Here is a 23,009-nt window from a genome sequence, read left to right on the forward strand (position 1 = left end):
TAGTTTATTATTTTGAACATAAGTAAAGGTCGTTAGTTTTCTTTTTTGAATTGTTTTCATTTGTCATTTCTGAACCTTTTATAGTTGACTATACGGTATGGGCTTTGGTTTATTGTTAAAGGCCGTGTTCTTGTGTTATTTGGTGTCTTGTGGAGATTTGTCTCTTTGGCAATTATATACCAAATCTTCTTTATATAAATATAACTCCCCCACATTTTAAATTGCCTGCCATATTTTTGGAAATATTTAGTAGTTGCCTTATGACATAACTTGATTTTTTTTGTTGAACCTAATACCATCATGATATACTAGTCGTATACCTTTCAGCATCTTCGAAAAAATAGTCTTAAAAGTCTTTAAAGAATCCCACATTCTTCTCCGTGGGTAAATTAACCCATATGAAGAAATCTTGCACAATTTAACATGTTTTAAATTTATAATCTGATATCGCATGAACTGAAAACAGAGTTAAACAAGGTGCGAAAACAGAATCCCAATTTTGGCGACTTTAATATTATAAAGCAATTACAAATTTAATCAGTAAGACCATTATCAAAATCAGGATAGGATAAGGGAGTTGCTGTCTTGATGCCATATTTGTGTCTCTACACAGATAACCATTTTCTCCAATATTGACTTTCCAAATTCGCATATTTGCATGGTCAGTGTATTTAAACCTCATGGTGTTTGTAAAAAAGCGCACTAGACTGTTGGCAACAAACCACAAATTGCCATCTTCGTCTATGGAAAAAGTATCGACCCATTCTAATGATTCCATCGGCTGAGCAAACAGCGGAGTTTCTGTCAAGTTGCTTTCCCCTTGTAAACTTTCGAGGCTTTGTTTGTAAACCATATCATTGGTCAATGCCCCTACATACAGTCCTTTCTGACTGAAAACCATTCCGTCTGACGGCGAACTCTTTCGTCCTACAAAACAAGTTAATTTATATACAATTTTTAAGTTTATGTAAAGAATTATAATATAATTTCTGATTTTTTTCGAATATTTTTTTAATTATTGCTTAAATATGAGACCGAAAACGTCTTGCGAATATAAAAAAAAACTTTATAGATCTGATTTGACATTTGGAAGGATTATCAAAATGTGAGCAGCATTTACTGTGATCGTTTTACTTAGTTCCGTATATTTGTCCATAATTCAACAGTCCCAATATAAAATGACTTTAAAATTACTAAATGTACCGGATACGTTTGTGAAAATTAAAAAACAAAACAACAATATATTTTTTTTATATTTTGATCATTATCATATTCGATGTGCAACAATCGAAAGCCAATGTTTTGCCATGAAAAAAAAGCAACCATCAACAGTAGTAAATTCACAGACACAAACCCAAAAGAAAAAGAAAAAAAAAGAACAAGAAAAAGAACCCAAAACGTTTAGCAAAAGAAAGCAAAAGCAGAGAACACATTGCAAACTGTTCTTTCTTGTACGTACATTAATGTGATTAGAAATACATTTTAATTTGAAAAGGATTACTTGTTGAGTGATAATTTATTCGTTAAAATCGGGGAGGGATTATCCTGACTTGTAAGAATGTTGCCATTTCAAGATTTTGAATCGGTGTCGGAACAAAGGTTCTCCGTCAGAATTAATGCTCTAAAAGTTTCAGAGGAATTCGTTGTGGCATCAACTTAAACATTGGCACAAGGGAGCTACCGTTTGAATTTTATAGTGGCGCTAGAATAAAAAAATGTGTTCTGCATTTTTTAAGTTGTAATCTCTGTCCTTTTTATTTCCCACTCTATTCGGTCCTGCTTTTTTTTTTTATTAGTTTAATTCCTGACTTTGTTTTTACATTAATTGTAATCCTGCCTTTTCTTTTTGCCAAGATGCTCATCCTAACTTTTTTCTATTCAAAAACTCATGTCCTGCCTTTTTTTTCAAATTTTATCCTAGCTCCCTCCTAGAAAGCAAATGGTAGCTCCCTACCACGGGTATACATATATAAAGGGAGATAACTTATAATTATTGACATACCTACATGCTGATAAGATTGTGAAAAGTTGCCTCTCCCTCGGAGTACTTCCGTTGGGATTCTGTAGAGATTTTGATCTGCTAATGCACAAAAGTATACATATTGAAAGTCAGGTGACATGGCTATCCCATCTATAGGTGTTGTAAAATTCATTTGTTCATCATTTTTAGAACTAATAGTCATGTAACCGTTTTCTGGATACATGGATTTGTGGTTGAAGAAGTAGGATTCGTCGCTTTCATAATCATACACCACTATCTTCGGAACTTGTCCAGTGTCGGAAATATATGCAAATCTGGGTTTACCATTAACATAATCGATTACTATATCATTAAGAAAATTCGTGCCCTTTGAGACAATATTTTCAGGAAATGAATGATTCCGTACAATGTAATCCGATTTCAGATCATAAATTACAATTTTCGCATTGCATTGTGTCGTCCCACCACGGGCACTTCCGGTATCGATTATCCACATGTATCCTGTATTTGGGTCAATTTCCATACTTTGAACATATTGAAAAGCGTCACAGTCCCCAATCTTTTGCATGCCCCAGGTAGGGAAAGGATTAAGAATTGCACGATCGTCGTTTGTATTCATTACTTCGTTCAAGGTTGATGGCACACCAGGCCTCCATCTTGGAACTGTGACAAAAATTCTCCGTGAATAAACTTTGATACCAGTTATAAGATTATTTGCAACAATGAATGTACCATTACGGATTGAATCTTGTTTATCATCAGTGTGAGTCCAATTGAAATCAAGTTTTGTCCATTTATAAACAACACTAGCTTCTTTTCCTAGTTTGAACACTTTTGCAGAAATAAGCAAACATGACAATTGAAGCACAAATATGTATACCAGTAATTGATGTAGTGTCATCTTTTGCCCCAGTTCACATGTACCAACATATCACGTTTACTATAATCAGATGGACATGTCCTAAATTTTAACAACGGTATGTTGACAAGAAAATAACGATGTAACCATGTAGTACACTTCATATGTATTTTGACTTTGTAAGTATCTGCTTACTGAACTTAATTACCAACCAAAATAATGTTAGAGACATATATCCACTTATAGATAATTGCTGTTTTCATATTTATCATATTGCAAGGGATTTCAAAATAATTAACTTTTCAAAACACTAGTTAATATTGATAGGGGATTTATAAAGGAATCAAAAGAGCAAAACAAATATATAGGTCAATGTGCTTGTTTTCGAGATATTACCAATTGAAACTTGGCCGGAACATATTCTCTCTTAGACTTTTCATAGCTTTATCCTTTGACAAGTTTCAGTTCTAAAAAACTATCAAAAAATAATTCAATTTTTATAAGACTTTTACAGATGGCTTATCATTATACATGTAAAAGATTTTTAAAAAGAAAAATGGGGGTCAATGGGCAAATGTTTTTAAGGCATTCAAATGGATAAAACCAGAGGATTCCGAAAATCTGACAAAAATCCCAAAACATGACAAGCGAACTTCCTTAAGTTATATCTTTGAGGCAAGCAGCAGTTGATCAGTTATAACAGCATGCACAATATATTAAAATCATTTTCCAACATTAAGAAAATCTCTATAAAGATACAATGCAGACCAACAATGTTAACTGTAACAGCCAAAAGCAAAGCGACCACCTGCTTATTCAAACTTACGTGTCAAAGAACAAAATATATTTAAAGAATAATTCTTTTAGTTAAACATATTAATTAAATGTCGATTGGGAAACAAGTTATTGAAACTTATATTAATCCCTTTCCACTTTGCGGGTGCGAGCGCTGCCTTGTAGCGGCATTAGCTTGCTCTTTTTCGAAATCTACAAATGTGTCTTTTATGTGCAAGAGATATGGCTCTCTCTTAACACGGATCAACCATTTATCGTACCTCCCGACGGACTATCATCGGTTCTCAAGACCATACTTGCAAATGGTGTCAAGGGAGAGCCTAAAATTGAGTCTTGAATTCGTAATTCATTTAAAACTACGTAAAAAAAGAAAAAAAGCGTATTGTTGTATGTTTGTTTTGCTACATTAACTAGAGGTATAGAGGGAGGGTTGAGATCTCAAAAAACATGTTTAACCCCGCCGCATTTATGCGCCTGACCCAAGTTAGGAGACTCTGGCCTTCTTTTATATATTTCGGAGTTTAGTGTGACGTCCATTATCACTGAACTAGTATACATTTTTTGTTTAGGGGCTAGTTGAAGCACGCCTCCGGGTGCAGGATTTTCCTGCTGCATTGAAGATCCATTGGTGGCCTTTGGCTGTTATCTGCTCTTTGGTCGTGTTGATGTCTCTTTGACACATTCCCCATGTCCATTCTCAATTTTAATTATTTTACCAGGACTTATATCAGAAGCACTTCACGATTGACACGAAAAGATATGTTTGGGTATATAATTCAATTGACAGACACCCAATGACACAAACAAAACAAAATAATCTAGAAGTTAACGAACGTTCATCTGTTTTCTAGGCATCGATACATAGGCATGACATTTTTATAAAAGAAAGAAAATATAACAAAAAATGACTTGCTATATTTGCTTTCAATTTCTGTATAAAATTAAGATGAACATGGTCTTCTTGATTTTCTAATGTTGAAATCGTTGGGTTACAGCACCTCTCAATGTTGATAGGAACCAAGCGCGGACGTGATAATAAGTCGTCGTTTGTTAGAAGAAACATGAGATACTAAATGATAAGAAAATTTAAAACAGGTACAAAATACCATAAAACATCGAATGCAATTTGTCATTCTATCAAAACATCAGAACAATTTGAAATGCAACAATATATATTCAGGTTGAAAGATCAAGTGATCGTATTTAATTTCTATCAGAAAGAATCCTTTGTTTGTATACTGTGAAAAGCCTGTACTTATCTTTTGATAATAAGCACACCAGAGCTTGTAAAACCATTATCAGATGTGTTAGACGGTATATCGTGGGAAAGACTTCTGTTTTTTATATAAGTAAATATATACAGACACGCGTGCCCCTTGTTGACATATAACATTTAGCCGATAATTGCTAGTATACTTGAGAAAATATTATAATGGTGTTTGTTTCAAAACTCTTTAATTATTTACTTGTATATAGTCGCCACAAGAAGCAACATTTTTATGTTTAATTGGTTAAAAAGAGAAACTGGTTTGAAGGACGTATATAGTGACCAACACATCATTTGGACTATTTTAGATATATAGCTGTCTCGTTTGGCAATCTTCGCCGCACTTTATAATTATATAGAAATAAGAAGATGTGGTTTGATTGCCAATGAGACAACTCTCCACATATAGTTTTTTGCGCTGATGCGGGAGTAATCATCGATAAATCATTGGCAATCACACCAGATAAGCTTATTTTTCCCCATTGTGTATCAGAATAGCAAATGGTAAGTGGTGTTATTTATAACATTCTTGATCACCCAAGACGTAGTCATTTACATTGCATTAATTTTTAAGTTTATGCATTTTGCAATCTTTACCCTTTGGCGAAGCAGATATGCATAAACTACTAAAGTGAGGATTTATTACAAACTACCGGATTTTTCTACATGCCTTACAATAAATAAGTACTACGGTTGGATTTCTTAACCTTAAGTGATTTTATGCATATTAGCCCAAACATTTAAACGAATATATTTTTTTCTTCTCCCTGACCAAAATTAGGTTTACCGTTGGAGATCGCACTATAACTAAATAAATGTCTAATCGGGGACCTTAATTCATATATAGCTTACGTTAATGGTTTTACTTATTGTTGAAGGCCCTACGATAACTAGAGTTGTTGACAGTTTTACCTCATTTGGTCTCTATTTGATAGTTGTCCATTTCTCTTATTTTTATACAAGTACAATACACTATAATAATCAAAAATATAAGACTATGGACCTCACCAATCACCAACACCTTTCTGATAAAGACATAAACGGTTATGAAGGAAATATCACGTTAACTTACATGCATTAAATGCATACCATATTAATTTTTGGTTCGTACATGTATACACACCTGCATATAAAGATGACCTTGCAAGAGAGATGAATATGATTTGAAGGTCAGAGGTATCTATAGTTATTACTACAGCTGGAAACAATGAATATGACCTGCCAGGAAGGTTTTGGCTTGAAAGAGGCGACATTTATTGCAGGCTTGACTGTACTGGTCGCCAGACCTTAAATCGGCAGACGATAGTCGCTAGCACAGTCCGATTCCTACGCTTGGTATTTAATAAACACAGTAAGTAATAGGTTTGATATTAAAAGCAAGACAAATCGTTTTTTTACATATATATATGGCTTGATTCTTGTAGTATTCTAGCATCCTTCCAAACTGGTCGCCAGACCTTTAACAATAAGGCAGACGATATTCACTTGGCGACATTTTTTTGCAGGTCTGATTGTTAATCTGTTAAAAAATATTCTTGTAGTATCATAACATCCTTATACAAAATGGTCGCCAGATCTTTAACTATAAGGCATACGGTATTCACTAGGCGATATGTTTTACAGGTTTGACTGTACATATGTTTTAAATTATTCTTGTACTATTATAGCATACTTCCAAAATGGTCGCCAGACCTTTAACTATAAGGCAGACGATATTTGCTAGCACAGCTCGATTCCCAGGCAGACGATATTAACTAGGCGACATTTTTTGCAGGTTTGACTGTACATATGTTAAAATTTATTCTTGTAGTATTATAGCATCTTTCCAAACTGGTCGCCATGCAGACCTTTAACTACAAGCAGCAGACGAGCCCGATTCCCACGCTTGGTATTTGATATACACAGTAAGTAATAGGTTTGATATTAAAAGCAAGAATTATCGTTTTTATACACGTATATGCCTTGATTCTTGTAGTATTATAGCATCCTTTCATACTGGTCGCAAGACCTATAACTATATTTAAGGCAGACGATATTCACTAGGCGATATATTTTGCAGGTTTGACTGTACATAAGTTTAAAATTCTTGTACAGAGGCAAATTTCGTTCCCATCAATTTCACGTGAATTTAGATACGTTGTATATGTGAATTTGAATTTCACCTCAAACGAGCTTGTACGTGAAACTCACGTGAAAACAGTTCACGTGAGTTTCATGTGAAACTCATATGAAAATCACATGATTTTTTGTCATGGGAGATTTACGTGAATTTGTAAAATAACATAATTCAAATAACATAATTCAAATAAGATTTAAACTTTTAAATTTGAATCAGAAAAAGTACCAAACTAAGTTTGCAAAAGTTCATGTGAAATGCATGTGAATCTCAATTCACGTGAATTTTATGTGAGATTCATGTGAAATTCATGTGAGCAAATTTTGCCTGTGTAATATTATAGCATCCATCCAAACTGGTCGCCAGACCTTTAACTAAGCAGCAGACGAGCCCGATTCCCACGCTAGGTATTTAATATACACAGTAAGTAATAGGTTTGATATTAAAAGCAAGCCACTTGACAAGTCACCCACATGCTAGTCATATTTTAATGATCCGTTGGATTACCACCACTTTGTCAGTATGACTACAGTTATTTGACAAGACACGCGCCTGGGTGTATGATTTAATGTGATATGTATTCTGTATTATCTATCATATCATTAAAAATATCGTTTTATTGATTGAAGCTATGTTCTGGCGACATCTTGATAAGTTTTTTGGCAAGAACCTGTTGTGACGTCACAGCAATGATTAGACAAAAATCGTGGGAAAAGTTACTGTATATGTTATACCGCCCGTGATTGCATTGCACGTATTTTTTTCTGCTTCAAAGCTAGCCAGTTGTCGGCTGAATGTGAAATATGATGGCTTAGTCTATCATCACGGCTTAATTTTGAAAAAAAAACCCGACGTATCTGATGTTGTAGCAGTGTATCGACTTTTACATAGAGTGAAGCTCCATGCTGAAGACCGCACTTTGACATATACTGCTTTATTTATATACATTGTGATTTGGATGGAGAGTTATCTCATTGGCACTCATACAACATCTTATTATATCTATATAAAGTTTCAAAACGATTTTGTCAAAAGGGAATGCAATACAGTAATAATGATGATAATTTTACAACAATTAATTTCTCTGCATTGCTACAACCAATAACGGGTTTTGTTTATTTTGCAATACAAGAAGGTAACCGATATTAGTAAATTATATAATAATAATATTTTTTGACAATAGTAATAAAAATAATGATAAAAACAATTATAATATACTCAGAAGTATAAGAGTCCGTATCTTACTATAATGACCCCCCACCACCCTCCGCACAATACTACTATACTACTAATTTTTTTTACTGAGTTTCAATCATGTATATGTATTTATGGAGATCTGTATACTGCTCATAATACAATTGTTTTTTTTTATATTATAAATAAGCGATACCACTAAGGTCAACCAACGCCTGCTTTGGTGTCGATTGGTGGTTTCATTTTCGTTGTGTAACAGTTCCGTCTATTTTTATGTTTTCAAAACAAACAAAAAAGATGTAATAAAATCGTATTGAATTTGACAAATATTTTGGCACAACAAATGGCCTCTTTTTGTTTCAATGTCCCTGACAAATGTAATACTATTATATACTATTGTTAATGTTTAAAAATACCTCAGTAACACGAGTTAATTTTAAACTATTGATTTAATCCGAAATCCTGCACTTTGAAAAACAAGACAAACCGAAACTGTACATAGACCTACTAACAAAAAGTTAATCGGCGAAATTGCATGGACGGCGGCGTTCTGAATTCATAAGACATTCGTACACAATTATATTTTCATTGGAAATAACCACTAGTTAATATGATCTGTTCTGGGGAGTTCTTTTTGGGGAAAAATTCTAAATAGTATCATCGTTTTCGCTAAAACTTTTTTAAATTTGTTTACCTGCTGTACACCACGAAGACTAAAACATCGGAGGCGAAATTTCGAACATCAAAAATGATAGAATGTTTCCCTAATCACATAACAGATCGCCGATGCCGCCGATGATCTTGCCGATGGTGTTTGATAGTTATGCAAATCAAACGGTACAAATCGAAAACATTCTGACTGCTTCGGAAAGAGACTATTATATCCGTCAAAATATCCCAAGAATTTGGCTCTTGAGAGAGAGGCGAAACATACCAATATCACAAGTCGTCTACAAACTGACATTGCCGTGGTAAAGGACGATAACACATATAACAGTACAACATACACAAAATAGAAAAACTAAAAACTGAGCAACACGAACCCACCAACACAGGGGGTAATTTTAGGTGTTACGGAAGGATAAGCAAATACTGCTCCACATGTAGAACTTTAAGCTCGAACAAATGAATTTTACATTGTCGACAACTTATTCATAATTGTTTATATTGGAACTAGTACAACATTTTGTTTAGGGGCCAGCTAAAAAACACGCCTCCTGGTGCGGGATTTTCTCGCTGTGATGAAGACCCATTGGTGGCCTTTATCTGTTTTCTGCTCCTTGGCCGGGTTGTTATCTCTTTGACACATTCCCCATTTCAATTCTCAATTTTATGTGTGAAATATGCTCGATCGTTTAAATTAATACTTTATAAATATTATACTTGATAGCGGGTCTATTGTGACATTGATGTCAAACTTTAATAAACACAATTTTTCGATAAAATTAGAACATCAACTCTCTGAGAAATCTTGACAAAATCAATACATCATATTGATAGCATAGAAAATGCCATGCCTGTTTTTTTATTTCCCTCTTGGTTTGTTAATTAACATGTACTCCAGTAATGCGTTTTCACGCAGAAATGCACCCCAACCTGCAGACCTAGTTTTCAAGTATTTTGAATTTCGATAATCAAACCAGTATTATACATGTAATGGTCAACAAATACTATCTTAATTTTTTATGAAAATACAGAAATACAATATATAAAGCATTTAGATACAATGTAAAAGAAGGACGAAAGATACCAAAGGGACAGTCAAACTCATAAATCTAAAACAAACTAACAACGCCATGGCTAAAAATGAAAAAGACAAACAAACAACAGCACACATGACACAACATAGAAAACTAAAGAATAAACAACACGAACCCCACCAAAAAAACTAGTGTAAGATTCACATAACCCTGATAAACGGATATATTTATGCTTTTAACAGTTTTTTTTATTATATAATTAGAATAACCAACACTAAATGACCTGATTTGCAGTTTATGTCGATAGTATATGCAAAGCGAGGTAATAAAAAATGTGTTATATTACAAATTTTATGACCAGTTATCTACCTTTTTTTACATTTTAAAATATTTCCTGTTGTCCAATAGTAGTCCTGAATATTTTATTTTGTTGTGTAAAAAGCATGGAACATCGAGCTACAATAAGTTAAGCCAAGTCGATACAACGAGTTAACTAAGTCGTGGAAGACAAAGACAGCAAACGTCATGGTTTTTTTTAACTGCAAACATTAAAAAAAACCCACAGAAAACATAAACAAAAACAAAGCAAAACAAATCTATGCATTGACTAGATTTAAAAATTCACTAATTGATTTTTTTTAATTATAAATTGATATTCGTAGCTCTTTTGTATATAATTGTTCATGGTTATTACATGTATTGATATAATCAGAGACAGAATGTGTACCATTATTTCAACATCTTGATACATTTAATAAACTAAAACACATTCTAAACCCCATCCTTGAACTTGTTTGTCATATTGGAGTCTTCTTTAAGCAGTCTTTAGAACTGAGGGGTCAATTTATAATTTGTATTTCATTGTATTGCATTGTGTTTAAAATATATAAATGTTTGTGTGTATTGCTTGACCCTTATGGGTGTAATTTTGCAATAAAGATATGTATAATACATTGTACATAATAATGTATTATATGTTTCTGATATAATAATGTGTGAATGAAAAAAAATGTTCAGTACATGTTCGGTTCCAACCCGTTTAAAGTGGTTTTTATAGAAAAGAATTGTATTAAAATAAGACGTCATAATTATGATTGCCAATTAGACAACTACATTTGTAAATCAGTAAATGACGATGGCGTTGTTTATATGCGTATTTACCTCTTCTTATTCGTCTAAACTTCCGATTGAGAACAGTAATAATGTTCAAATTGAAGTATTAAACTATCGGTTTATACAGCAGAAAATTAAAATCTAAAACGATCACTTTCCAACCTCTATGTTCATGGGAGCGTGCGATCGAACTATTGACATATAATAAGTTTAACAGCATACCAATGGATGTGCAAAGCGAGATAACTCAATTTTTGTTACTAACGATTCGGAAATGCAGCATTTTTGAGTGCACTCTGCTGAAAGGAAAATTATTCATGTATCTGTATCATATATTACCTGCCATTATTCTAAATGAAATAAAAATATAAGATTTCATTTCAATAATTGCTGTAAAAGAATATTAATCATCAAGAGAATGCGATGCTATTGGAGTATAATTTTACATAAAACATATAAACTATAATTGCACATTTCTACAGTGTTTTATTTGTTGTTTTATATATTTATATAAATGATTTTATGGACCAACTTTTAATTTTCTCCATGAATTAAAGAAGAAGTGATAATAAACTCACAACGCAATGGTTAAAAAAGAAAAAGACAAACAGACAAACAGTAGTACACAAAACACAACACATAAAACTAAAAACTGAGCAACACGAACCCGCACCAAAAACTGGGGGTGAATGCAGAAGCTCCGAAGGAGAAGCAAATCCTGCTCAACATGTGTCATCCATAGTGTTGTTCATGTTAGAACAAGCCCCGTAATAAGTCTAAATATATAGGTCACATTCATGGACGGGATTGTAGTTACGACATTTGGATCATATCTGCTATCATCTAAGAAACAAATAGTCCATAACGATCGATCAACTTGTGATGGCGACTTTACAATTTACGAAGATGAGCTTTTCTTTAAATAAAAAAATGTAAATGATCTATCTATAATCAATTGACAGTGTCATCGTCTGATTTGTTTTCACCGCCCTTATAATCATTTACTACAGCTGTTTCATTTTTTTCCTCTCTTGTTATTAAAGTAAAAATAAGAATTTGTAATCACTTAATTTGATTAAGGTAATTTTTAAAAAGATAATAGCTAAAATACTCCAAATTGGTCTATTGTCATTTGTCATTTGTGTTTACGTAGGTTTTGAAATACTTATCATTTATGTTGATGGCAGTTCAGAAGGCTTCTTTTTAAGGAATGACTAATATTTTTTCTGTATATGATGAAATAACATCAAAAAGGTTGTGGACACTGAATAACTTATATAGTTTCAAAAATTAAAATATGTTTTTTTTATTCGAGCGTCGCTGACGAGTTTATTGTATGTTTGAGAGTCTTGTCGTCAGGCAAACTAATCAAATCAGTATGTAATTTAGCGGAACTGTCGTTGTTAATTTAACGGAATGTTATGCGACTGTCATATAAGTGAGAGGTTTAGCTAGTTATAAAACCAGATATAGTCCAACATTTTCTACGTGAGGAAATAATAAATGATTGTTCCAAATGAGGAATATGATACGTCGTTTTCCATTCGTTTGTTATGTTAGTCATATGATCCGAGACCACAATTGTCGTCCCTTGATTTTCGTATAGTCCCTAGTGTTGACAGTGGGTTACTTGCCATTAATTTTATACTCCTTCCAAATTTATTTCTCCATGTTAAATGCCTCAAATTGCATGTAGGGATAGGGTTTGGGGGGGGAGGGGGGGGGGGGGGGAAATTACACTCTAAAAAAATTTGGGTCCAGAATTTTAAAGGAAAGTAGTGATTTGGTCCAGCTGAAAAAGGTTTACAATTAGCACTTCGGAAGCTGTCAAAAGATTTCAAGACGCCCTTAACATAAAATTGTACATATTTTGAGTTAGAGACGATGAAGTTTTCTATAATTTTGATATAATTTGTCCCAAAAGTAGCACAACACACTGTAAAAGTTTCTTTGAGAAAGCGCAGGTGGGATTTTTTTTATTTTCATTTATGTTCTAAAAGAAATGCACTACGAAATAATTGTGGTCTCGGACCATATTATGACTAGGAATTTTCCTTTTTGAATTTCCCTTTGAGTTTAGTGTTGTGGTTAATATATTTTGACAATACAAAGACATCATAGGTCAAAGATGACACACAATACTATTATGACATGAACAGACAACAGACCTTTAAGGAAGCAACAAATTAACTTCAAAAAGAGGGGGGATTCTATGTCAGAAATTTATTTAGTTTTTCGAAGCGGCCAATTAAATATTTTTTTTTCAAAATCTAACACTATAATGTAGATGGGATTTACATTCAGAATATTATTTTTGTCATTTCCTTGACCAGAATATTCTTTTTATCAAATTGGAGATCAGAATATTGTTTTAAGAAAGAAAAAAAAATATACCCTCTTTTTTCCGCTGGAAGTTAAATGGTCGTTCCCTAAAAGACTAACCCCTTCGGTTTTCTGAAGGAAACAAGTTATAATTATGTAACAAATTGTGAACCGTATCGTCATGGCTGTCATGCTTATATTCGCAAAAAGATAGTCTAAGTACACCCATATACACCAATCGCTTTTTTAATTCTTTTGGTGTAATTCAGCTTAAAAATTAGATTTCCTTCCCAACGATAGTTAAATATTGAAATGCCAGCAAAAGCCTTAATTAAAATTAAAGTACCATGTTTTGAACACCAATTTTTCTAAAATAAGCAGAACATTTGTAACTTAACTTGGCCTTGTTCTGAAGACTGATAAATTGTGAATATTGCTTTTTGTTATACGATTTAACGTCACCTGTGGTAGCTTGCTAGTTTCACGTGCGGGAGGTGTGTGTTAGATCCCATACTAGGTCAAGTCACTGACTTGAACATTTAAAGGACGAATAGGTGCAAAGATGAATCACTATGACAACAGATAGGGACACACATATAGTTTCAGTGTGTAACAAAAAGTAAAATCACAAAAATACCGAACGCCGAGGAAAATTCATATTGGAAAGTCCCTAATCAAAAGGCAAAACCAATAGCCCAAATACATCAAACGAATGGATAACAACTGTCATATTCCTGCATTGGTACAGGCATATTTTCTATGTAGAACCTTTCTTCTTATTATTATCCTGATAGATACCCTTCTTTCAATCTTCCCGTCGTGACGAGGGTTAAACTGTAAAGCTGGAGAACGGATTAGATTATTTGAAGTAAATTATAAAAACGTATTAATACTATTTTTTTTCTATTTAAGGAATAACTGTAATATTTTCTAACATCAACAATGTGGCGCACACTGAATAACCTGCGTAGCAGGTCATTTTCAAAGTGTGCACCACATTTTTTGAAGTTATTTCGAATCGACAGAAAATATATTACAGTCATTACTTATAATTTATTTCTAATTCTAAACTCCACTTTTAGCAAGAGTAAATCATGAAAAAACGTTGGTGACATCACGGTCACATGACAAAATTATGTATAAGAGCTGTCAGCTAATCAGAAGACGCGTTACATTCAAGATTAAATTATTTACCTATATTATTTGTTCAAATATCTGATATTTTTATGACGTAAATAAAAGTTTTGTTGTCGCTAACTAAGTCCACCTTAAAGAACACACGCAGCAACTAAAACATAGTATAAAAAGCAGCAGTGAACCCCCACCCAATATTACTACTACTCCGATCATTTATTTTAACGTTTTATCGTTAGTCGATATCTATAATTTTTCATATCATGCGTCTCGCTAGAGATTTTAAAAACTTTAATAAAACATAAGAGTATACATGCTGTTGTCGAAGTAAACACCAACCACTTTATGGGAAAACAGCGATAAGCAGATAACAATGATGTTTTATAATTGAGGATGTTTGTCAACACCCTCTCGTTTGAAGAACCATCGATTATCTATAAATAACATTGATCAAACAGCAGGAGGATCTTTATTTAATGCAATATCCTTTAATTTTCACTTTTTGTGGGTCTAGCTTATGTCTTTTTTGCTAAAATTCATTTTCACTTTTGCATAAAATAAGGTAGATTTTGTATGACTGCTAATGATTGAAACAATTATCCATCAGAGTTGAAATGACGTACAAGCAATTCTTTATTTCTTGTCCAAATTAATCTTTTTCATGACACATTGATTATTTTTATTTGTCTAATTCTTACCAAATTTATCCTTTTCCTGAACTGTTGATTAGTTTAATTTCTCCAATTTTCATGGCCTTTTTCAAATTTCTCGACCGGTGGGATAAAAATATTTCCCATCTCAATAAAAAAAAAGAGGCGACCATGCCTGATGACGTCACATACAAAAACCACAACTTCCAGAAAATCTTTGCAAAGGAAGAATAATATTTGTTTAGATATCGTCTAAAAATCATTAGAGAAACAGATTCTACCACTATAAATCGTGTAATACGATATTTCCCCACTTTCAACAGTTAAATTTAAAACCTCGTGCTTTATATATGAAAATTTAACTTTTTCGAATAGAGAAGTATCGTATCACACTTCATACAGTGATGAAATCTATATTTAACTAACGTGTGGTTTGTTTGATATCAGCTCTTCATTGGTCAAAATTCAATTGAGACATCATCTTTTCTTACTTCCCTCTGAATTTCCTATAGTGACGTCATAAAAAAGGTGACCATGCCCGAGGACCGCACTAAGAAAGGACACATCTTTTTGCAAATCATTCGAAAAGAAGAAATACGATTGTCTGTTTATCGTCAAACAGATAAGAGCAACATAACATACAAGTAATTTAAAGAAAAGTTCACCATCGAAACTTTGAAATAGAATTTCATTACAAGCAGTTAGTTAAGTCAAAATTTGTCAAGAAGTAAAATAGAAAATAATACCGAACGCGCTGGCAAATTCAAAACAGAAATGTTTATGAAATAGCAAAATCAAAAGTCCAAACACATTAAACGAATGGAATACAACTTCCATATTCCTGACTTGGTACAGGGATTTTCTTATGAAGAAAATGAATTAAACCTGGTTTTATATCTAGCTATACATATCACCTGTAAGACAGTCGAATATTATTATAACAGTGTGTGATAAAGACGGTCATAACAGGTTAACTTGTCAAAAATTAGGAAAGATTAAAAAAATATCGCTGATGTATAATTCACTAGCAAGTAAATAATTAGACCGCATGTGAATCCGTTTTCATGGGAACTTCAACTGAACTCCTCATCTGGAGAACCGTTACGCATGAAAAAGGCATGTTCGGTTATTAAAATGAAAAAAATGTCGAGAGAAACAACGGTGAATCATTCTATTGACTGATTTGATCCAAGCAAATAATATTTGTGATAAAAGCGAGGAAGAACATATATTAAACCTATAAGATGAAATCAAACAGACCTAGAAAACCCCAATTGTTCGTGGTTGCTATATATTTATACTTAAATTATGTTTATATTGGGTTATATGACAGTCAGAGTAGTGGAATGGATATCTCGATGGTTTATCATATGGCCCGAGAGCACAGTTATTAATTAGTATATTTTTGTTTAGACAATACATGAAAATTTCCAAAGTCCAAGCTGACCTTTCTCAATTATTTTTTTACAGTATTCTGGATCACATACGCAACTATATTTACTATAAAGTTTATTGGATTGAATTTTCAGACATTCATATTTTTCGGAAATAATCTGGACTTATCCGTATTTTCACTACCGTTTACTTTCTCTTTCTCACCTGTCTATTGCAAATGGATGCCACGACAAATCTGCTCCTGTGGATATTGTGACAAATCACCGTCAAGTACGTTTCAAATCGATTATAAACTGTTAAATATATATACCGTTAATTCCGTTAACTTGAATTCCACGTTTATTCAACAAATACGAACTGTAATTGTTTATTTCTATGAATTGACCTGAGAATTCTACTTTCGTTTTTGACTTGATATTATTACTGCATTGAACATTCATATATTTCTTTCGTACATATTGTAAATATTGTATTTTTATTTCTTTCAGTTTACCAAACAATACACACTCTGTAAAACTCCTGTACCATTTCTGGTGGAATTATAATCTACAATCTTCACACACAAGTTGTTATTCTTTATAATTTGCCGAGATTGCGATACAGTCCCATGGTTATACTAGCTGAGTCAGGCTCAGCAAAGTAAATTGACGACAACCTGTCTTTACATATCCAGACAAGGAACGACAACATAACAACGTTCATACTTTTACACTGACAGTGGACTACATAACTTGTGTGTACTAGGCAGCAACCCAACAACGTTGAGTCAACATGGATCCCAGTCATGTGGAACAACAAGAAGAGATACAGCCCCCCGAGGGAAATGTTCCAGATCTAGAACTATTACAAAATCCGTCTAATACCACACATTCAGATGAAAATCCCGAGACTAGGCGAGAACGGGATCTCACCGAAAAAGGTAAAGAAGCCTACACAGAAAGACGTAATAAGTTCTGTGAGGAATTAGAGGTCCTTTGGTCAGATATAACGACCCAGTTATCGGAAATCACCACACCTCCCAATGAACTTCAGCAAGTCTTAACAGCCCAGGACAATCTTGTAAAAGCCTGTACAAATTATCGTAGGCTCACAGACGAATATCTGGACTTTCTAAAAAGGACCAGAACGTTGGACAGTCAAAAAGACATAGACGCATGTAACCTTACATTGGATCTCCGTCTGTCCAAAGTGGAACTGGCCATGGACTCTTTACACGAGCATCGCCTTGCCATCACTAAGGCTAAATCAACTAAAACAAGGACCTCGGGGTCAAAAGGTAAGAAAACCTCACGCAGTGGTAGCTCTAACGTGTCAGACATGCCAAGCCTAGCACGGAGAAAGCGTGCAAGGGAGAGGCTGCCAAGTCTAAAATAGCCTTTGTAGAAAAACATGCCCTTATCCTACAACAGGAAGCAATGTTAGAGGAACAAGCCCTGTCCAGACAAATTGAAATGGAACAGGAAGCCACACGTAAAACGGCAGAAATGGAACAGGAAGCCACACGTAAAAGGGCAGAAATGGAACAAGAAGTCACTCAACGCAAGGCTCAAATGCAACAAGAAGCCGCACGAGTAAGCCGGGAAAAGGTCGAGCTTAAAGCCAAATTTAACCTTCTTGAAGCACAGAGAGAAGCTGCAGCCGCGGAAGCCGAGGCTCGTATCCTGGAATACGATGATAGCCAAGCGTTTAGCGATCTCCCTAACGAAAAGGAAGACCCGCTCCAGCGTGTGCAAGATTTTGTCAATAAACTTCCTGTATCAACTGTTGTAAAGGAAGTAACAGGTCCTCAAAGGAAAAAGCAAATTCCTGTTAAGATCGAGTTGAGTCACGAAGCACCAGCGTTCGTGCCATTCGTGGCATTGAACTTGCTGTCACAGACATCTGCTGTCTTGTCTTCCGATACTAAGTCACCGGAAGTTACCTTAATCCCAGATCTGGGATTAGTAACCGGCATACAAAAACTAGGCCTTTCAGATGAGAGCCCTACTGAACACTAAAAACAGGGTGTTAAAGAAGTGATCCCTGTCTTACGCACAAAACAAGACTTTATAGAAGAGATCCCTGTTTCACACCAAAAACAAGGCGTAATAAAAGAGATCCCTGTTGCACACCAGCAACAAATCAACCTCACATCGGAGATAACTAGATTCCTCTTACGTAAGGACCTGCTTTTCTCCCGGTTAACAAGCTTTAACGATCGGGCAGAATCCTTCCATACTTGGAAAGCAAGCTTCAAGAACGTGACTGATGAGTTACAAGTCTCTGACTCAGAACAGATCGATTTACTGATCAAGTGGCTCGGTCCAGAGTCCGCTAAACATGCCATTAGCATAAGAGCGTCGAACGCCAATAATCCTACCATAGGTATACAGAGATTATGGAAGAGGCTTGACGAGCGGTATGGTGCTCCAGAAATGTTGGAAGCCTCTCTCATGAATAAACTTGCCAAATTCCCTACCTTGACGAATAAGGACAACGCACGTCTCTACGAACTGTCTGACATTCTATCAGAAATAGAATATCACAAGGAAAATCCCAAGCTGGGATGTTTGCTAGCATATTTTGATTCTTCGTCCGGGATAAATCCTATTGTTGAAAAATTACCGTACGGTCTCCAAGAAAAGTGGACAACGAGGGCTACAAGATACAAGTCCAAATATGAAGTTGCCTTTCCACCTTTCACAGAATTCTCTGCCTTCATCAGGGAAATAAGCAAAACAAAGAACGATCCTGGGTTCATCTTTGGGTCAAAGGCCACACCAAATACAAAGGGTGCTGCGCCAAGGTCTACGTCTTACCCTAAGACTAAAGTTGGGGCTCATAAAACAGCTGTTGAGCAGCAATCTGGAGACGCCAGCAAACAAGGTCTTTGTATTCTGCACAATACAAAGCATTCCTTAAATGAATGTCGAGCGTTCCGAGCCAAGTCAATAGAGGAGCGCAAAGGTCTTTTAAAAGAAAACAATGTGTGTTACAAGTGTTGTGATTCTACCACACACAGGAGCCGGGAATGCAATGCACGCATAAGTTGTAAAGAATGTGGAAGTAAACAACACACTACCGCACTACACATCACTAGACCACAGCAACCTGCAAGTTCTCAGTCTAGCTCACCTAAGCAAGCCTACGGCGGGGAGCCTACAGAATCGGCTGAAACTAAGTCAACCTCAGTCAACTCTATCTGTACTGAGATCTGCAAAGATACATATAGCGGGAAATCGTGTGCTAAAATACTTCCTGTGAATGTTTATCACAAAGATAACCAGTACAAAGTTATTCGCATGTACGCCATCATTCTTTCATCTTTTCGACGTCAAAGATAAACCGGAGAACTATACTCTATCAACATGCTCCGGCAAAGTAGTCACTTCCAGGAAAAGAGGAAGAGGTTTTGTCATGGAATCAATCAATGGTAATGACAAGTTTGACCTTCCTGTACTGATTGAATGTGATCATATTCCCAATAATAGGGACGAAATACCTACTCCTGAAGTAACAATGCATTACCCTCATTTAAAAGAACTTAGGGGTAGCATTCCACCCATAGAAGAAAATTGCCAAATTCTTCTATTAATTGGCAGAGACCTTTTAGAGGCACACCATGTCCTCGACCAGCGCATAGGACCATCCAGAACTCCATACGCACAACAATTGAAACTGGGTTGGGTAGTGATAGGAGAAACCTGCATTAACAAGCAGCATGTACCTCTTGAGTTAAATGTCAAAATAACCAACATTTTACCTACAGGACAACCTTCAGCCTTTCAACCATGCACAAGCAAGTTTGACATCCGGGAAAACTACACAGACCCTGTAACGAAGGATTTACAATCGCCACTCTTTGAAAAAACAAGGGACGATGATAAGCCTGGACATTCATATGAGGACAAAATGTTCATGAAGCAGATGGACAACGAATTTGTGAGAGACTCGGATGGAAGTTGGGTAGCACCGTTGCCGTTCCGAGTGCCAAGACAGCAATTGCCAAGCAACAGACAACAAGCTCTTCATCGTGCTAATATGCTAGACACCAGTCTGAATAGAAACCCAGTTAAGCGGGAACACTTTCTTACATTTATGAGTAAGATCCTAGACAATAATCATGCAGAGCTCGCTCCACCATTGCATGAACATGAGGAGTGCTGGTATTTGCCATTGTTTGGTGTTTATCATCCGAAGAAACCCGATCAGATAAGAGGTGTGTTTGATTCTTCCGCCAAATGTAACGGAGTTTCACTTAACAGCGTCCTGCTTACAGGTCCAGACTTGACCAATGATCTCTTGGGAGTACTGCTGCGTTTCAGGAAAGAAATGGTCGCAGTAACTGCAGACGTTCAACATATGTTTCACTGCTTTGTTGTCAGAAAAGACCACCGTTATTACCTGAGATTTGTATGGCATAAAGACAATGACCTACAGGAGAACTAGTCGAATACCGCATGAGACTTCATGTTTTCGGAAATAGTCCGTCACCTGCCGTTGCTACGCTTGGACTCCGAAAAGCAGCTCAAGCATCAGAACTAGAGTTTGGCAGTCACGTGACTAGCTTTGTGACAAGAGACTTCTATGTCGACGACGGTCTAACGTCATGTCCTACTAAAGAGGAAGCTGTTAAGCTCAGAAAGGACACACAGCAAGCATTAGCAAAATATGGAAACTTACGACTTCACAAGTTTGCCTCTAATTTTGCGGAAGTTATGTCTGCATTTCATGCCAGTGATTTGGCTTCAAATCTTAAAGATCTAGATTTAGAATACGACAGTAAACCCCTACAACGTAGTCTTGGTCTCAGCTGGGACGTAAACACTGATAACTTCTTATTTCAATTATCATCAAAAAAACAAACCGATCACTCGGAGAGGAATTTTATCGACGATAAACAGTCTCTACGATCCTCTGGGATTTTTGGCTCCGGTGATTATACAAGGGAAACTCCTATTAAGGAAAATAGTATCAGAAACCATCGATTGGGACCAACCTCTCACTGATGAGACAGCAGATGAGTTGAAATCTTGGAGAGATACTCTAATTGCTATCGAAACATTGCGCATTCCACGTACCTACGTGCCGTATCTCAGCAAAACCACCACAAAGGAGTTACATGTCTTCTCTGATGCATCAGAAAAAGCCATAGCAGCTGTTGCATATCTACGCACGACCGACAGTAGTGGTGAACCAAACATAGGTTTCATTCTTGGGAAAGCTAAAGTTGCACCAACAAGTGGTCATACTATTCCACGCCTTGATCTATCTGCTGCAGTATTAGCAGTCGAGATAACACAGACCATCATGGATAATTTAGATTTACATATAGACACCGTAAAATTCTACACAGACAGTAAAGTAGTCCTAGGCTACATCAGTAACGAGACAAGAAGGTTCTTTATTTATGTCGCCAATAAAGTAGAGAAAATAAGAAAATTAAGCTCTCCAAGTCAATGGAATTATGTACCAACTAACCGTAATCCCGCAGACTCGGGAACAAGGTCCGTACCTGCTCACGAAATTCATAGAAGCGAATGGTTATTAGGACCAAGACAACTTCTTTTCTCAGAACAAAAGAATTCTGAGGACATATATCAGCTAATAGACCCAGAGGAAGATGGAGAAATACGTGCAACTATTAATGTTGCAAAAACATTTGCCACACTTGAGCAAAAAGGTATCGGAACTGATAGATTCAACAGATTCTCCAACTGGACATCACTTGTGCGAGCGATAGCCTTTTTGGAACGTTTCTCCCGTTTACACGGGTCAAAACAGACAGCACCAGTGACTTCTCTGGAAGGCTTTTCGAATGCCGAAAATTTCATCTTAATATCTGCTCAATATGAAGTTTACGGAGATGAAATAGATTGCATTAAACGTCAGGAACAAATTCATAAGCGGAGTCCGATAGCTAACCTTAATCCGTTTTTGGACGAACGAGGACTATTACGAGTAGGAGGCCGTATCGCCAAATCTGACTTAAACCTCCGTGAAAAGAAACCATTGATCGTCCCTGGACGCCATCATATAGCGACATTATTAGTTCGACACTACCACAACAAGATAAAACATCAAGGTCATGAACATTCATATATTTCTTTCGTACATATTGTAAATATTGTATTTTTATTTCTTTCAGTTTACCAAACAATATTATACACACTCTGTAAAACTCCTGTACCATTTCTGGTGGAATTATAATCTACAATCTTCACACACAAGTTGTTATTCTTTATAATTTGCCGAGATTGCGATACAGTCCCATGGTTATACTAGCTGAGTCAGGCTCAGCAAATACAGTGTAGTGTACTACTTTTTGGACCAGCTCTATCAAAATTAGAGAAAATTTTATTAGCTCTAACTTAAAGCAATGTAATGTTGAAGGGTCTTGAATTCTTCTGACAGCCTCCGAAATCAGAATAATTTTGATATGTTTTAGCTGAACTCAATCACTATTTTACGTTAAAATTCATGGCCCAAAGATTTTTTTAACAG

General features: G+C 35.2%; 3 protein-coding genes across 4 annotated transcripts; 2 read left to right on the forward strand and 1 right to left on the reverse strand.

Annotated features, from left to right (window-relative positions):
* Positions 1 to 481: 481 nt before the first annotated feature.
* LOC139501037 (protein yellow-like) lies at positions 482 to 2,997 on the reverse strand. Of its 2 annotated transcripts, none has more exons than XM_071289993.1 (2): positions 2,003 to 2,997; positions 482 to 927 (listed from the first exon to the last, which is right to left on the reverse strand). In XM_071289993.1, the coding sequence occupies exons 1-2, from the start codon at positions 2,880 to 2,882 to the stop codon at positions 515 to 517; spliced, it is 1,293 nt and encodes a 430-aa protein (XP_071146094.1). In that variant the 5' UTR covers positions 2,883 to 2,997; the 3' UTR covers positions 482 to 514. The 2 variants fall into 2 exon arrangements, with proteins under 2 accessions (XP_071146094.1, XP_071146095.1); XM_071289994.1 differs by having other exon boundaries at positions 727 to 927; positions 2,007 to 2,997.
* Positions 2,998 to 19,922: 16,925 nt separating this feature from the next.
* LOC139500231 (uncharacterized) lies at positions 19,923 to 20,954 on the forward strand. Its single transcript, XM_071288971.1, has one exon. It carries the CDS (start codon positions 19,923 to 19,925, stop codon positions 20,952 to 20,954), a length of 1,032 nt encoding a protein of 343 aa, XP_071145072.1.
* An 11-nt stretch (positions 20,955 to 20,965) lies between these two features.
* On the forward strand, positions 20,966 to 22,715 carry LOC139500232 (uncharacterized). The gene is made up of 2 exons (XM_071288972.1): positions 20,966 to 21,287; positions 21,454 to 22,715. The coding sequence occupies exons 1-2, from the start codon at positions 20,966 to 20,968 to the stop codon at positions 22,713 to 22,715; spliced, it is 1,584 nt and encodes a 527-aa protein (XP_071145073.1).
* Positions 22,716 to 23,009: the final 294 nt, after the last annotated feature.

This window comes from Mytilus edulis, chromosome 13, assembly GCF_963676685.1.
Source record: "Mytilus edulis chromosome 13, xbMytEdul2.2, whole genome shotgun sequence".
Taxonomy (NCBI): Eukaryota; Metazoa; Mollusca; class Bivalvia; order Mytilida; family Mytilidae; genus Mytilus; species Mytilus edulis.

Excerpts from the sequence above, each read along its gene's own strand:
- LOC139501037 (XM_071289993.1), bottom strand. The coding sequence starts at position 2,882 with ATGACACTACATCAATTACTGGTATACATATTTGTGCTTCAATTGTCA. Across the intron at positions 928-2,002 it reads ACAATCTTATCAGCATGTAG|GACGAAAGAGTTCGCCGTCA; the intron begins GTATGTCAATAA and ends CTTGTTTTGTAG.
- LOC139500231 (XM_071288971.1), top strand. The coding sequence starts at position 19,923 with ATGGAATCAATCAATGGTAATGACAAGTTTGACCTTCCTGTACTGATT.
- LOC139500232 (XM_071288972.1), top strand. The coding sequence starts at position 20,966 with ATGAGACTTCATGTTTTCGGAAATAGTCCGTCACCTGCCGTTGCTACG. Across the intron at positions 21,288-21,453 it reads TCTAGATTTAGAATACGACA|GGAAACTCCTATTAAGGAAA; the intron begins GTAAACCCCTAC and ends TGATTATACAAG.